This window comes from Phoenix dactylifera, unplaced genomic scaffold (assembly GCF_009389715.1).
Source record: "Phoenix dactylifera cultivar Barhee BC4 unplaced genomic scaffold, palm_55x_up_171113_PBpolish2nd_filt_p 001048F, whole genome shotgun sequence".
Lineage (NCBI taxonomy): Eukaryota > Viridiplantae > Streptophyta > Magnoliopsida > Arecales > Arecaceae > Phoenix > Phoenix dactylifera.
In genome coordinates, this window is record NW_024068399.1 from 139,056 (window position 1) to 154,560 (window position 15,505).

A 15,505-nucleotide genomic window follows, 5' to 3' on the forward strand; every position below is an offset into this window, starting at 1 on the left:
CAGCACAGCCCCACGCAGGCCCTGCCTAGCGCCTGTGCGAGGTTCGGCGCCTAGCCACCAGCAGCATGCAGCCGACCGCGCGCCCAGCCGGCCACAGCAGCGCGCGGCCATCCGCGCGCCCAGGCAGCCCCCGGCATGCGCAGCCCGCTGCGCACACGCACACCCGACTCGCGGCCCTCTGCGCGCACGCCAGCAGGAGCGCACATCCCGAGCACCCATCAGTCCGCTCGCAGTGGGCCCCAGACACAGTCGCGCCGCCTTTCGCGCGCACCACGGCCAGCGCACGGTCCTCCGCGCCAGCCTGCGCACGGCCTGCCACGCACGCGACCGCCTGCGCGTAGCTCTCCGAGCGCGCGCCTGCCTGCGCGCGGTCCTGCGCCCAACGCCCAACAGCGCGCACGAGTAGAATCCGGGCCGGCCAGCGCCCGAGCGCCAGGCCAACCCAGCGTCGTGCACCAGCGCGCGCCCGGCGGCTTGCGCCCACGCCCGCCTGGCGCACCCGAACCTCGCCAAGACAGGGGACGACTAGTGCACAGCCAAGCCGCATCCCCAGTCCTCGCCAACACTTGGCGCACGCACAACAGTGGGTTGCACGTGCGCCGGACATGGGCATGGACATGAGCGACAACCAGAGGCACCAGCCCATGCACACGCACAAGTGTGCGCGCGCAGAGAAGGCACAGCGAGCGCAAGGCTCAGCCCGAGGCTGCATCCGGCCGAGCGCATCCAAGCCAAATAGGTTCAAGGCCAGCGCACGAGTCAAACCCAACCAAAGACACATCCAGCCAATCGAGCCCGCGCACATTGAGCCCAGACCAGCCAGCGCATGCGCGCCCAAGAGCCAAACAAGGAAGCCACGGTCGGCCAAGCCAAAGGTGTGACCAAAGGACAAGTGGCAATCATCCGCGTGCGAGAGCAAATAAGGAAAGGCCTCGCAAGGTAGCGCCCGGCCAAAGCCAGCCGGCAGGGACACATGGCGGAAATCCATGCACAAGCATAGGGCTAAACAAGGAAAGAGAATGCGCAGAATCAACGGAGGAGCCTGCTGGCTCTTCCATGGAGATCTGGCAGACGAAGACATAGGCGGCCAAGATGCATCAGGCCGTGAGATGAACGCACAACAGGAGGCCACGCCAGCAATCCGCGGGAGCAAGGGCGACAGCAGCGCATCCCGAGAAATCAGGAGGCGCATCACGGCAAATCAGGAAGCGCAACCCGGAAGATTATCCAGCCTGCCAACCGAGATCAGGATCAAGCCAAAGCGCGGGCAGGTGGCAGCATCCGCACGGGACACGCGCCCCGGCCAACCAGGTAGCGAATCCCGAGCGCCCAATTCATTCCAGCACAAGGCCGATAGGGCCAAGTTTAGTTAGACCCTTTGCGGTCAAGTTAGGAAGTCTTTATCATTTGAATTAAATTCCGAATAAGCCAAGGCACCCGCCTATATAAGGAGCCATTAGGGCCCTTAGTCGGCATCGATCCACCATCATTTGAATTCAAGTATTGTGTCAAAGGTTGTACCCCTTTGTTTTCATTCGGCCGAAAGGCTTGGGCTAAGGTGGAGAACATCAACTCCCCTTAGATTGTTTTAGGCGTCGCAAGGTTCCTTCCAGATCTTGCCAAGAGTCCTTGAAATCGTTGCTTATTGGAATAGAGTCAATTTCCCTTTCATTATTGAGCCCCAACTATTGATTCTTTCCCATTGCTGGCAGCATAAGCAATAGCACACGGCGTGGTTCCAAGGCAGCAAGAAGAAGAGCGTGATACCCACTTCAAGTCGGTCCCAACAACACATCCACTTCCAAACCTTGGCGCGGGGTTTTGGGACCGCAAAGCCCGCGGGCCAACACTGGTGCTTTCATTGAGAGGCTTCAACGGAGATCGTTGGGTGATCGGCTTCAGTCTAAATCCACGGAAGGACGATCTCAAGGATATCCCTCTATCTTTTCAGATCTAAACTCTTCATTGCATACGTTTAGAGGTCTGAAAATCAGATCTGAAAATTCCTGTTAAAATCTGTAAAAATCTGATTGTAAGGGGTAAGAACTTCATGGAGTCGGGTAGTGACTCATTCAGCCCGCAACAGCTCCTTGAAACCATAGAAAATAACAACGCCGAAGTTAGCCGGGTGTTGGAACACTTGGTGACCACGTTGGCCACCATGAGGAGAGAAGGGAATGCCAACATAGAAAGGCTAGAGAGGCGGTTTGCAGAAAAGAAAACGGAGTGAATGAAGGAGAAAGAAAAATGAGAGAAGATAGGAGAAGAGGAGGAAGAGTTGAATGTGGTGATGAGTTTGTTGATAGATGGGCCGATGGCATCCCTATGGAGGATCGGCCAAGAAGCATGGAAAGGCATATGAGTGAACCCGTGAGGAGTCCCAACCCTTGGAGGCCTCATGGCCGACATGAGCCTGAGGGAAGAAGGAGAGGGGAACGGGTGGCTTATGAAAAAGATGTTAGAGTTTTCGTTCCACATGAGAGAGGGGTCCGGAAGCCTAAAATAGAATTCCCATCTTTTGGAGGAGATCCATACGAATGGCTCGATAAGGTCGAGCAATACTTCCAAGTCTATGAGATCCCTAGGGAAGAAAGGGTGACTTTAGCTAGCTACCATCTAAAGGGGAGAGTCAATAGGTGGTGGAGGTGGCTAAGAAATATCTATAAAAAAGAGGAAAACTACTTGGGGTGGACGGCTTTTGTGCAGGAGTTCATGAACCAATAGGGGCCTTCACCAACCATCAATCACCACGGCCAATTGGCCAAACTGAAGCAAGACGGCAAGGTGCAAAGCATACATCGATGAATTCCGCCAACTCTAAACCATGGTGGAAGGTTGGTTGGAAGAGGCACTACTTGGCACCTTTGTAGATGGGCTCAACCTTGGCTTGCCAAGGAACTAAAGCTCAAGCAACCCATCGCCTTCAAGACGCAATGAGGATGGCGGAAATCCTTGACCAAAGCAGCTCCAACGACTGGCGCCCGGCCAAGGAAAGCTCTAAACTGCAACCATGCCAATCCGCCGCAACCAAAACCCAACTTGCAACCACGAGCTCCTCAAAACAGCAACCACCGAAAGTCAAGAGGCTCAGCCATGATGAATTGCAGGAATACATCAAGAGGGGTTGTGCTTCAAATGCGGTGCAAATGGGAGAAAGGCCACTGCTACAAGCCGGGTCAATCCTAATGTGATCCACATCGATAGCAAGCGAGGACGAGGCCGAAGACGATGCTACAGCCACTTCCGACGCAGCACCACGAGGATATCCCATTGAAGCCAATTCCATCAGCCCCCTACCAAAGGATGCGAGTTATCCTTGCATGTGCTCACCGGATCCAAAGGCCTTCAACCATGAGGATGACTGCATGGATCGGCAAGCATGAAGTGTCATTGCTTCGTTGACAACGGGTCCTCCCATAACTTCATCAACCTGGGAGCCCCTTCAACGAGTGGGTCTTAAAGGAGCAGCCACCGAGCCCTTTGAAGTGAAGGTGGCAAGCGGCGAAAGGCTTAAGTGCAAAAGGTTGTCAAGGACGTTCGGCTCAACATCCAAGGGGTAAGAATTTTAGCTGATTTGCATGTACTCCCAACTTGTAGGTTGGATGTAGTCCTTGGCAACACATGGCTTCGAGGCATCGGGAAGGTAGTCACGGACTACAACACCATGACCATGGAGTTCCGGCTCAATGGAAAGAAGCTATGGACAGCACTCCACCACAAAGAAGTTCGGCCGTGCGAAGCCAACATGATTGAGCGCTTGTGCCCGAGGAGGAGCTCTATGCTTTGCCATCATTTTGTCCAACCAAGGAGAGGCTGCGGGGGACTCAACCGCAGCCAAAGAAGAACTGCAGGGCTTGCTGCCGCATGTCCAAAGACTACTTGAAGCTCACCGTGGCGTCCTTGAAATGCCAACACGCTCCCACCAAGACGTGCCTTCGATCACCCATTCGCCTTAAGGAGGAAAGCAAGCCAATCAATGTACCACCTTATAGGTATGCGCATTTTCAAAAAGGAGAAATTGAAAGGCAGGTCGAAGACATGCTGAATAAGGGATAATCGGCCAAGTACCAGCCCATTTTCATCACCAGTTCTTTTGTGAGAAAGAAGGACGAGTCTTGGAGGTTTTGCACTGATTATAGAGCCTTGAACGAGGCTACCATCAAGGACCGGTTTCCAATCCCCACCGTGGACGAAATGCTCGATGAGCTCCACGGTGCAAGGTTCTTCACAAGATTGGATCTTCGGGCCGGCTATCACCAATAAGGATGCGCGATGAAGATGTTCACAAGACGCGTTCCACACCACTTCGGCCACTTCGAATACTTGGTCATGCCATTTGGCCTATGCAACGCCCGTCGACCTTCCAAGCAGCCATGAACCAGGTATTCATGCCGCACCTCAGTAAGTTTGTAATTGTCTTCTTCAACGACATCTTGATCTATTCAAAGACCCTAGAAGAACACATGCGGCACCTAGATCTAGTCTTGCGCACCTTGGAAGAATATCACTTCTTCATCAAGCCTTCCAAGTGCGCCTTTGTTCAGACCGAACTTGATTACCTTGGGCATGTAGTATCCGGGGATGGTGTTCGGGTGGACATCCGAAAAATTGAGGTCATGACGGATTGGCCGCTACCCAAAGATATTTCGGCCTTGAGGGGATTCCTAGGACTCACCGGCTACTACCGACGGTTCGTCAAGGGCTATAGCCTCATTGCAAAGCCACTCATGACCATGCTGAAGAAGGATGGGTTTGAATGGACCCCTGCAGCCCGCCAAGCATTTGAAGATCTCAAACGGTCCATGACTCAGACCCTGTGCTTGCATTACCTGACTTCAGCAAGCCATTCCAAGTTTTCACCAATGCAAGCAATGACGGGATTGGCGCGGTCTTAGATCAAGACAAGCAGCCATTGGCTTATATTTCAAAAGCACTTGGACCACAAAAAGGGCATGGAGCACGTACGCAAGGGAGCTGCTCGCGGTAGTGCATGCGATCAAAATTTGGAGCCCTACCTGCTAGGGAGGCGCTTCACCATTGTCACCGACCAGCAAGCTCTTCGACACCTTCTACAACAGAAAATCGTGACTCTGGAGCAACAAAAATTCTTGGTAAAATTACTTGGCTTTGAATATGACATTGTTTATCAACCAGGAAAGGAGAATAAGGTGGCCGACGCATTATCCCGGAAGGAAGGAAGTCCATTGCTCGACGACACCCTTGAGGACAAGGGTATTCTCCAAGAGGGGAGGGATGATAAGCACCCCAACCCGCCGAGCCAAATTTTAGAGGGCTCGCCGAGGCAAGTTACACCGTATGAGAAGCTGCCGAAGCAATATGGAGGCTCCAGTGTCTTGAGCTGTCAAGATCTATAATCCGAACCTGCATGAAGGAACTCTACTGCCTGTGCCCGAGCCCGCTCCATCACGAACCGTGGGGACGGACTGAGCTCGCCAAAAACTCAAGCGTTCCTGGCCATCCATATTGGTAAGCTATGCAGGACACCCTAATAGCCACGAAGCGCATTTGAGAGGAGTTGTCTTTACCAAAGCCTTTTCTCACTCTACGCGAGAGTTTCTCTCACAAAAGAGCCATTAGTCACCTTTTGTCCTCGTGCGAGTTTTTTTGTTATTTCTTTCACAGAAGTGCTAACATCGGTCTCAACCTGTTATGTCTTGGTGAAAATAGGCAGACCAGCCTTGGGCTTCATCTCCACGAGGCGGAGTCTCCGATCATGCCCACCAGCGCCGCCTCTCCTCCTCAACACCCATCCTCGCTCGCGCTCTCTTCAGATGGCGCTGATCTTCCCTAAGAGGGCTCTATAACCAGCGAGTTCTCCCTCAAGCATGGCTTCGTTCGAGAGCCAGAGGCGAGAAGCCACCGCCGGCTCCCAAGAAGAATGGGGTTTGGATCTGTCCTCTGAATCCGTAGTGCCGCACTGACGCCGACCGTCGCCGTCGATTCACTCGCTCGTCTGGGACGGAAGAAGCAAATCTGCTCCAGCGACATCCGTTCCTTCCACCGGACCTCCAAGTTGATCATCTCCTCCTCTCTCTGGAAACCATGATCACCTCCAGCAAGCCAAATCGGATTTCTACAGGTTAGATCTCTGATCCCTCTCCGAATCTCAGTCAAAATTTCCAGCCTCCTTCTCCGACCCCAAACCCTCCCTTCCCCCTCCTTCAGAATGCTTCCCTCAAATCCCTAAGCTTGCTTGTGATTTGGGGTTTTGGATCTTGGATTAGGTTACTTGTTGGATGGTGATGATGTAGGGATATAATGATTTAAAAAAATTCTTGTAGAGGATCGGTCACAAATTCAAGCTTAAAGTAATCACATTGGGAAGAACGTGCACTGTGAGCAGTGGCTCGTTCTAGAGCCAAAGGAGAAGTCACCGCCGGCTCTAAGAAGAACGGGATTTGGATCTGTCCTCTGGATCCATAGCGCCGCGCCGATCGCTGACCGTCGGCCGTCGATTCACTCGCTCGTCCGGATGGAAGACAACAAATCTGCTCCAGCGACGTTCGTCTTCCACCGGACCCAAGTGATCGTCTTCCTTCTCTCTCTGGCAACCATGATCGCCTCCAGCAAGCTCAAATCGGTTGATCTACATGTCAGATCTCTGATCCCTCTCCGAATCTCAGTCAAATTCCCTGCTCCTTCACCGACCACAAACCCTCCTTCCTCCTCTCTTCGCAATGCTTCCTCAAATCCTAATTGCTTGCTTCTGATTTGGGGGTTTTGGATCTTGATTAGGGTTTCTTGGTTGGATGGTGATGATGGTAGGATATAATGATTTAAAAAATTCCTGTAGAGGATCCGGTCACAAATTCAAGCTTAGATAATCACCCTGGGAAGAACGTGAAGCTGTGAGCAGTGGCTTCGTTCGAGAGCCAGAGGGAGAAGTCATCGCCGGCTCCCAACAAGAATGGTGTGCTCTATTCAACAATACAGATGCCCCACATAACTTCTTGAAGTATTTCCCATACAATCGGTTCTTTTTTCCGAATTGACTTTTAGCAATCCCTATGTTAGAAGCAACATGTTGTCTGATTAGAAATAATTAACCGAATAAAGAAAATAATTCTTTATACATTCGAATAATTGAACGTTTCACAAGACTGAACTTGCTGCCCACTTCACCTGTCACAACAGCCAGAAAAGAAATGCCGCTCAGACTGCTATTGACCATCAAGTCGCTCCAATGCCATCGAGAAGAAGTCTGTCTAAAGTAATGCAGGATGACCGAAAACGAACTCGCGGAAGTTCGATCATATATAAATCAAAATGGACTTTTGACCAACTATGTCAGATATAACATCAAGCTCTATATTTAGCTGTTAGCCTTCAGACTAGCATCATTCCTTGCTTCTTTTCTTATAAGTAAGGCTAAAGTCAAGCAGAAATGATTGAATGAAAAAAAAGGAGAACACCCCCCTTCGGACTAGCACTCCTAGCTTTCCTCCCTTTGAAGTAGATTATCAGCTCCACGAGTCACTAGAAAGAAGGTGAAAGGCCCACCACTTCCATTTCCGCAACCTAAACCTAACTAATACTTAGTTGTTTCCATTTCCTCGTCCCACGCGCCAAATCAAAAGAGGAAGAACCACCCTTGTTCTCTGGTGCGGGCCCATTGCCTGTGCTTTGTGTCTTAATCTCTTCAACATCTATATTGCCTAATAAGTCCGTGCTAAACCCATTTCTCTTGATTCTTTCTTCCTCACTTCATACTTCAGACTTTGAACTTGTGAGTCAGGAGCTGTAATCCGCAGCTTTAGTGCTTTAGGTTGACCGGCAAACACTATTAAACTTCGTGACAAATCACGCTCATGAAAAATGCAATACACCTGAGCGGTAATTCGACAACGGAAGTCCATGAAGGCAGGCTGCTTGGTTTTCACATGACGGTTCGCCATTTTGATTTGACGGTTCCATTAGTGTGTTGTTCCTCTTCCTACGCCTGCCTGCTCCCCCGCCCTAGCTGCTCCCCAATCCTGTCAAGATGCTGGCTTGTACGAGTCTACCGAACTCGTGCTTTTACTCGACAAACCTGTTCAATAGCTGCCTCTGCTTCTTTCGCCGCGCCGCTAGCCGGATAGGACGGATGCCAAGAGATCGATTGAAAGAAAAAACGGATAGCTCGACCGATTGAGACAGCTACCGGGCATCATAATTTCTGAATTTTTGCGTAATCAAGATTGAGATTGAGGAAAAAAAGTTTTCGAATCACTGACTCAGGCCCATTATTGAATCCTATTCAGCAGAATAGAGGTACTTATGGCAGAACAATCTTTGACGAACAAGAGAAAAAAATCATTATTATTTCGATACAAGACGACACAAGAAAAGGGATTTTCCAATCCCTTTTACTCTGGTTTCGTCCCGAACCTCCCCTTGACCCATCCTCTTTGATTTTGATTGTGGGCATTCTTGCGAGTGAGATCTGGTTTTCTTCATTTCGACCAATATGAGTAGCAATTGGCAAACCTCTTCATGCTGATAGGATGACGAGTTCGAAGAAGCGCATTAGCTATGCAAGAATCTGTGTTGAGGTTGACGCGTCAAGGACTTTGACCTTCAATGCGGAAATTGTCCAGTGACCCATGTGTGGTATTTGAAACGTCTTCCTAGTTATATCGCGAATCTTTTAGATAAACCCCTTAAAGAATTAGAAGGCCTGGTATACCCCTCTTCCTATTTAGGGGTTGAGGCGAGAAATGGCTTGATGAACCGTTCCGTTCGCCACGCACCGGCCCCATTCACTTGCAACTCGTAGAGGCTGTAAGTACACAGTGCCCCACTGCTATTTGAAATTCAAACGGGCATAAGCACAAGGTTTCCGATATTTGTATTTTACGTACCGCAGTAATTAGGAATAGAGAATTTCTTGAATATTGAATTTCTATCAAATAAAAGTCTTATAATCTCTTCTTTATGCACTTTACCCCTTTTTCCTATATCAGCCCTAGTCAAGGTCAATAGAAAGGGTCGTAAAGAGTCATTTCTTCTTTTTTTGGTCATGCTCATTCCATTTTCAAGCATAACAAAAGGTTGGTATTGAATATGTGTTTTGTTTATTGTTCAGAGTATCAACCTATCTCAGCCCCCAACCAATTTCTTACATAACCGATTCTTTCCCTGAATAGGTTGCTAGTGTTCGGTCCTGATCCAAGATGAGGAACCAAACCAAGTCGTCGAAAGTCTTCCTCAAGTGAGTACTGTCCACCTGTGAAATGGATGCATAAGGATGTTGTGTTCCGCCTGGAATACAATCATGAAGTTGAAGGCGGAATAAGCCTACTTCCATGAAAGAAAGAAGGAAAGGGCTCATAGAGGGTTTGGCTCTACTCTAAGTGGAGATTCTTGTCCCAATTTTCTGGTAAAGGTGGTAACCTTTCCCTTGGGAACATGATGATATCTTTTATTTGAGGCAGGAGTTCACTTCCGCAAACCCTAAAGCTACTCTTACTAGAGCGACAAGAGAAAAAGATGTGATCTTCAGGTTCTGAGTGAGCTGGGCAGTCATTCTCCTACTCCTTTCTATGTCTCCTCCTCTTATGGAAAATGGGAAGTCGGACTTAGAATCTGCTTATTCAATCTCTTGTCCAGATTAATCTCTCACTCCACCAGGGCAGTTGGCTTTCGCGAAGCAAGGTCAGTTCATCAATGCGCTATAGCCGACTCTATACACGAATATCTTCTTTCTTATCCCACTCTGTCTCTCTTTTACGCTTACGCCTCATACTTACCGATCTTCTACCCATAGGCGGAGCGAAGAAATCGATCTTTCCGCAGAATTCATCCCCATCAAAGTCGAGGGGTCCTCATTCAAAAAAGATAAAATAATGGACAAGGAGACCCCCTACCCAACCGAACCTATAAAATAAGAAGTGGAATACTTTGCCTAAGATCATGGATTGGATCGCGTGAGTACTTTGAATCGAGTCTACACTCCTAACCATCCAAAATTCTCAAAAGGGTTTGACCGATTAGGGTTAGGGAGAAGGACCACCAGCTTTCCGGCGATAAGATGAAACAATCCGGCAGATAATTCTGGCCGGTTCGATCATCGATTTGGATCTGTCCTCTGGATCTGTAGCGCCGCACCGATTGCCGACCTCCGGCCGTCGATTCACTCGCTCGTCCGGGACGGAAGACAGCAAATCTGCTCCAGCGACGTCCGTTCCTTCCACCGGACCTCCAAGTTGATCGTCTCCCTCCTCTCTCCGAAAACCATGATCGCCTCCAGCAGGCTCAAATCGGTTGATTTCTATAGGTCAGATCTCTGATCCCTCTCCGAATCTCAGTCAAGATTCCCCGCCTCCTCCTCCGACCCCAAACCCTCCCTTCCTCCTCTCTTTGCAATGCTTCCCTCAAATCCCTAATTGCTTGCTTGTGATTTGGGAGTTTTGAATCTTGGATTAGGGTTTCTTTGGTTGGATGGTGATGATGGTAGGGATATAATTATTTAAAAAATTCCTGTAGAGGGATCCGCTCACAAATTCAAGCTTAGAGTAATCACATTGGGGAAGATCATGCAGCTATAAGCAGTGACCCAAGTAGAGACAGGGAGATGAGAGGAAGAAGGTGCGACTAGGGTTTTCTCCGAGAGATCCACACCCTCAAGGGTAGAAGAAGACGATCTCAAAGGTGGGAGAAGAAAAGAGAATTGAATGGCTGGATGCTAGCATCGTTCAAGTCGGCGAAACTGACAGATGGCAAAAGAGGAAACTAGATGGATGGTTGAAGAACGAAAAAGAAAATCAACATCTCAGTAGTTTATTATCACTATCATTGCTCTTTAGAATTTTTTTTCTTATTACTAATAGAATTTTTCCATAACTGATTTCAAATTGTTCCTATTTAGATATAAATATTTTTACCTTTATTTCTACCAACACATGGTAGGTCGTTATCAAAATCATGTGATTGTTGTAACTTTATAACCTCTAATAAAAATTTTTTAAGCACATGAAACCTTTTAGATGTTTAAATATTGCAAAGCATTTAGTAACCACATACACATGTGAAAGTTCTGTTGCTAGATGCCTCATTAGGAATTGATAGAAGACAATGCCAATATTATCGCATTTCTCATTTATGAGTTGAGATTTTTTCTGCCCTTCTTAAGTTGATATAGTTCATAAGATTCATTTCTCTGTTTCATCTAAAGATATGTCGATACCTTGGTTGGTTTCTTTCAATTGCCCTTTAGGTTTTAAGGTTAAGAGCTTTTTCTTTTTTATCGTATTGTGTTATTTGTCCACTCTTCTTTAAGTCATCGAGTTCCATTGCTATCGATGATTGTCCAATCAAACGTTGCTGTTTTAATTACTTCATGTAGTTCTCATTTCTATTCTTAATTCTATGCCAATGATATACTGCATATTCTCCATCTCCTGTCCTTTTTGATTATCTGCATGTACATGTTTTTCCTAGTCTGTGTTGCTTCGGGTTTTATTGTCCCATGGTAAGATACGAGTGCGCAGTGTAAATCTTTAGATATCAAAGTAACATTGATTGATGCAGTAATATATCTTAGTACTGATTATGAATGTATATGCAAATTGAGGGAATGGAAGAATCAAAGAGAGGATGAATCAAAAATAGAAGAGAAATTGCATGTATAGGAAAGAATTGAGTTAAAGAGAGGGAAAAGCATTGGGCCTGCTGTGTGCAGCAAGAAGAGCCTTGGTCCCCAGTTCTTGTGGAAGGAAGACAAACTTGACTTGTTTTCTTCTTTAGTTCAGTAAGGAATGTCTAGTAGGTCTTTTATTGTGGTCAGCTAGCTTGACTCTTCAAGGACTGAGATCTGTTCTGCCAAAAATGAATAGATCCTTTGGCTATGACTAGAGATATTATTAAGTTTATTGTCAAGGATTGAAACATTTCAATTTGCCATCAAGAGTTGAGATTGTTTCTCTCTTATATTAAGACGAAAACACTAAATGGCTGAAAGAACTTGACCTCCATCAAGATCCACTCTAAATCAGTGGAAGCTCGTCAGTCCTTAGGAAATTAGTTGCTTCGATGAAGAAGCCGGCAGCACTTCGATGAACTATATTATATATTTATGTATTAATACATATTATATTTTATTATGCTTTGTTGTATAATACTATGCAATATCCTTTTAGTCATTTATCATACCAAAAGTACTTTCTCAGTTGTTTACCAAACGTATATTAAAGTCTCACAGTACTTCAGAAATGTAGTTACCAAACAGCAAATAGCTTTTATAAACGCTCTACATCAAAAAGCTCTATTCAAAAAACTCTACTTGCGAAAGTTTTACTATCAACAACTCTGCCAAATGGGGCCTTAGGCAAAAAAAATTATCCAATATTCAATGGAAGATCTGAAATCTACACTAGATAAAGCTAAATCAAACTTTCTCCATCTCCTCCAACATTGGGATGCTATTTTTGTAAAGAGAGAATCTAATCCCGAACAAAGTCCCTCCAACCAGATATTTAGCATGTCTGACTCTATAATGAATTTAAAAGGCATAGGGCTCATTCATTAGATTTTTAGCTATGAATCCCATATGTGTCTCCGAATGATTGTCAAAAGCTTGTAACTACATTCATATGAATCTTGCTCCCAAAAATTTGCCTAGAGGAGCAAACTTCCAGTATTCTCTAATTCTAGAAAGCTCCTACTCGCCAATGATTGACTTCTTAGATCAAAGCTCCTTCAGTCTTGAAATAGTTCCATCAGATAGTGGTGCAACATTTTCAAGTTGCCTCCTAAATGCATTTGCCACAACAGCCCAAGAAACAGGAAAAACCCTATTTGGCTCTGCATCCAAACTTTCCAGGACTTGGCACTAAAGAAACCATCCTAAGCCAGTCTATAAAAGGAAGCATACCTATTAAAACCCTCCTCTCTATCTTCCATGATGTCTCATGGCTCACCTAAGTCAGCTTGTAACAGAGTATTATTTTAGGTTAATGGTAATGTCATGCTTAACTTTTGATTAAACAGGTTGTTAATTAACATTTTCCCAAACTTCCAAAAGTTCTTGCTCACTGCATGTTTTCCCTACCAAAAGGCATTGTGTGTTCTAATGATACACTTACGATCATCAAAAGAAAGTTATGTCCATGAGCATAGTCATCAAGAATGTATAATCTGAATCAAATTGGCATTCAGCAATCCAGATAGGATTCCTAGATTGGAATTACTTCGATCATAAGATCTGGATCATATGATCCAAATCTAAATAATATTTGTACATGCTAAAGCAATTAACGTACCCATCATTTAAGTTTCATTGATTTCTTAAATTTCATAATGATCAAAATGTTACTGATAAGCTTTTAAAACATAAAACTAGTAATCTCCTTAGATTTTTCAATTTCAAGAGTAAAGAAAAGATTTAGTTGTTCGAAAGTTAAAACTGAAACTGGAATTTTAATTTCTACAAGTTTAAAAATTTGTTTCCCTTCTTGAACAAGCTTCCACTGGGAGGATCCGTGCGGGCATGTGTTTAGTCCAACATCGTTATTCGCTGGATAGATCTTGAGTATTTAACAGGATCAAGAAACTCAAATAATACCTTCCGGCTAGCCATTTTGGTGAGGTCTTGCATTGTTACAAAGGGTATCAGAGCGGACCCAGTCTATAATCTATGACTAGGAGAACTACAGCACATTCCATTGAGCTGACCACGGCCGATCGTGGTATTTGTGAATAGATTTAAATGAATTTAAACCCTTAGCCTGACAAGGATGCTAGAGCTTGAACGGAGAGAGAATGTGAGGATCCGTGCGGACGTATGTTTAGTCCCACATCGGTTATTCGCTAGGTAGATCTTGGATACTTATACAGAATCAAGGAACAAAAATAATACCTTCCGCTAGCCATTTGGGTGAGGTCCTGGGTTGTTACATCTACCTCAAGAGAATTAAGTTAATACATTTGTAGGGGCAAAACATGCTTTGTTTTACATTCAAAATTAGAATCTAGCTTGTTTGCAAAGGTGGAGAAACTCTCTTGAGATGTTCCCTAGCAATCAACAAGGAAGAATACTTTTTGTCCATCAAAAGGCAAAAGAAGGCAATTTCATATATCAATTCTGATAACAATGATGGCGTGCCTACAAATATTGTGCATCATTTTGCTTGTTATGGGAGGTGGCATATAAAAGACATATTCTCTACATAAACCTCCAAACTTCTGTGGTAAAATATAGCGTTACTGAATAATAAACATCATGTTGGACGTGATATTTATGAGCTAATGGTTGTTGGAAAGTACTTACCCATGTATCATGGTTTCTACTCATTATTCATTTAAAATACTGCAAATCTTTGTGCAGGTACACCGCCGAGCGGGAGTGGCTCTTATCCTCTTCTTCCACAGACCGGCAGTCCCTCGACTTCTCCGGCGTGGTCACCCTCGGGCCAGATTTGAACAACAACACTTTGTATTTAATAATTAATTATTTTTATAACTATCAATCCTTTCCCCTGATAAAAATGAAAGAATGAAATACATCATTTTATTATTATACATATATTTTATTTACAAGCTCTCAAGAAATAAAATTCATGATTATCTTTATATTTGTTGCAATTAAAGAGTAATGGTTGATGTAGAAAATTTATAAAATCTATTACATTTTTACGTTACTAATATCATTATTAAATTTATCAAAGTTATATATGTAGAAAATTAATATTTTATTTTAATGCAAATCCAGTTAGACTAGTGACTTGAACCCTTGACCAGGTCGGTCTCCATGAGGTTTAGAAACTATACCCATGCATTATGTGCGATCTAGATAGATAATGAATGTTTATTCTTATCATATGCGGTCACTTATGTTAGTTTTCATTATTGAATTCCACTCAAGATCCAATTTATATCCAAAAAAATATGATTATATCCATATTCGGATAAAAATACGAATATAACTAACATTCAACTGTATCATATCGGATCAGATATTAATATATCCATATTTGTATCCATATTTTTTTCAGCGAATATAATGTAGATACAGATATTAAACGACACAAATATGGATAACATCTTTTTCACCCTACTGAAGACCTTTCAATTCTTAGATTCTACAAGATTTCCAAGTAGAATATAGCGAACCAGAAAAACCTTTTATAGATAACCTATTTTTAAGAATTTCAACAATCCTCTGGTATGGTGGCACCTAGAGAACTAGTGAACTCCATTTCCTTCGCATTGCAGAGATCACAATTAGAGGAAATTGTTGGTGCCTTTCAAGAGATCTCATCAATCAATAATTTATCATTAACAGCCAGCCAATTGAAATTTTTAACCTTAAGAAAAAACAGATGTTTAAATCGGAGAGAATTTCCTTCTTGACCAGATTATCAAAGTTAGAATCTGTAGAAGAATGACAGTGAAAGATGCATCAAAAACCATCTCTAATGACTTTATCCAGATGAAGAAGGTTGAATTGTGAAGAGAAGATAACAAATCAGAGAGCATTCAAAATTAAATAATCACCAATTGTCCTTCA

General features: G+C 44.9%; 1 protein-coding gene across 1 annotated transcript; it reads left to right on the forward strand.

Moving 5' to 3' along the window:
* The first annotated feature begins 4,373 nt into the window (after nucleotides 1–4,373).
* LOC120107862 (uncharacterized mitochondrial protein AtMg00860-like) lies at nucleotides 4,374–4,895 on the forward strand. Its single transcript, XM_039121364.1, has one exon. The coding sequence runs from the start codon at nucleotides 4,374–4,376 to the stop codon at nucleotides 4,893–4,895; it is 522 nt and encodes a 173-aa protein (XP_038977292.1).
* Nucleotides 4,896–15,505: the final 10,610 nt, after the last annotated feature.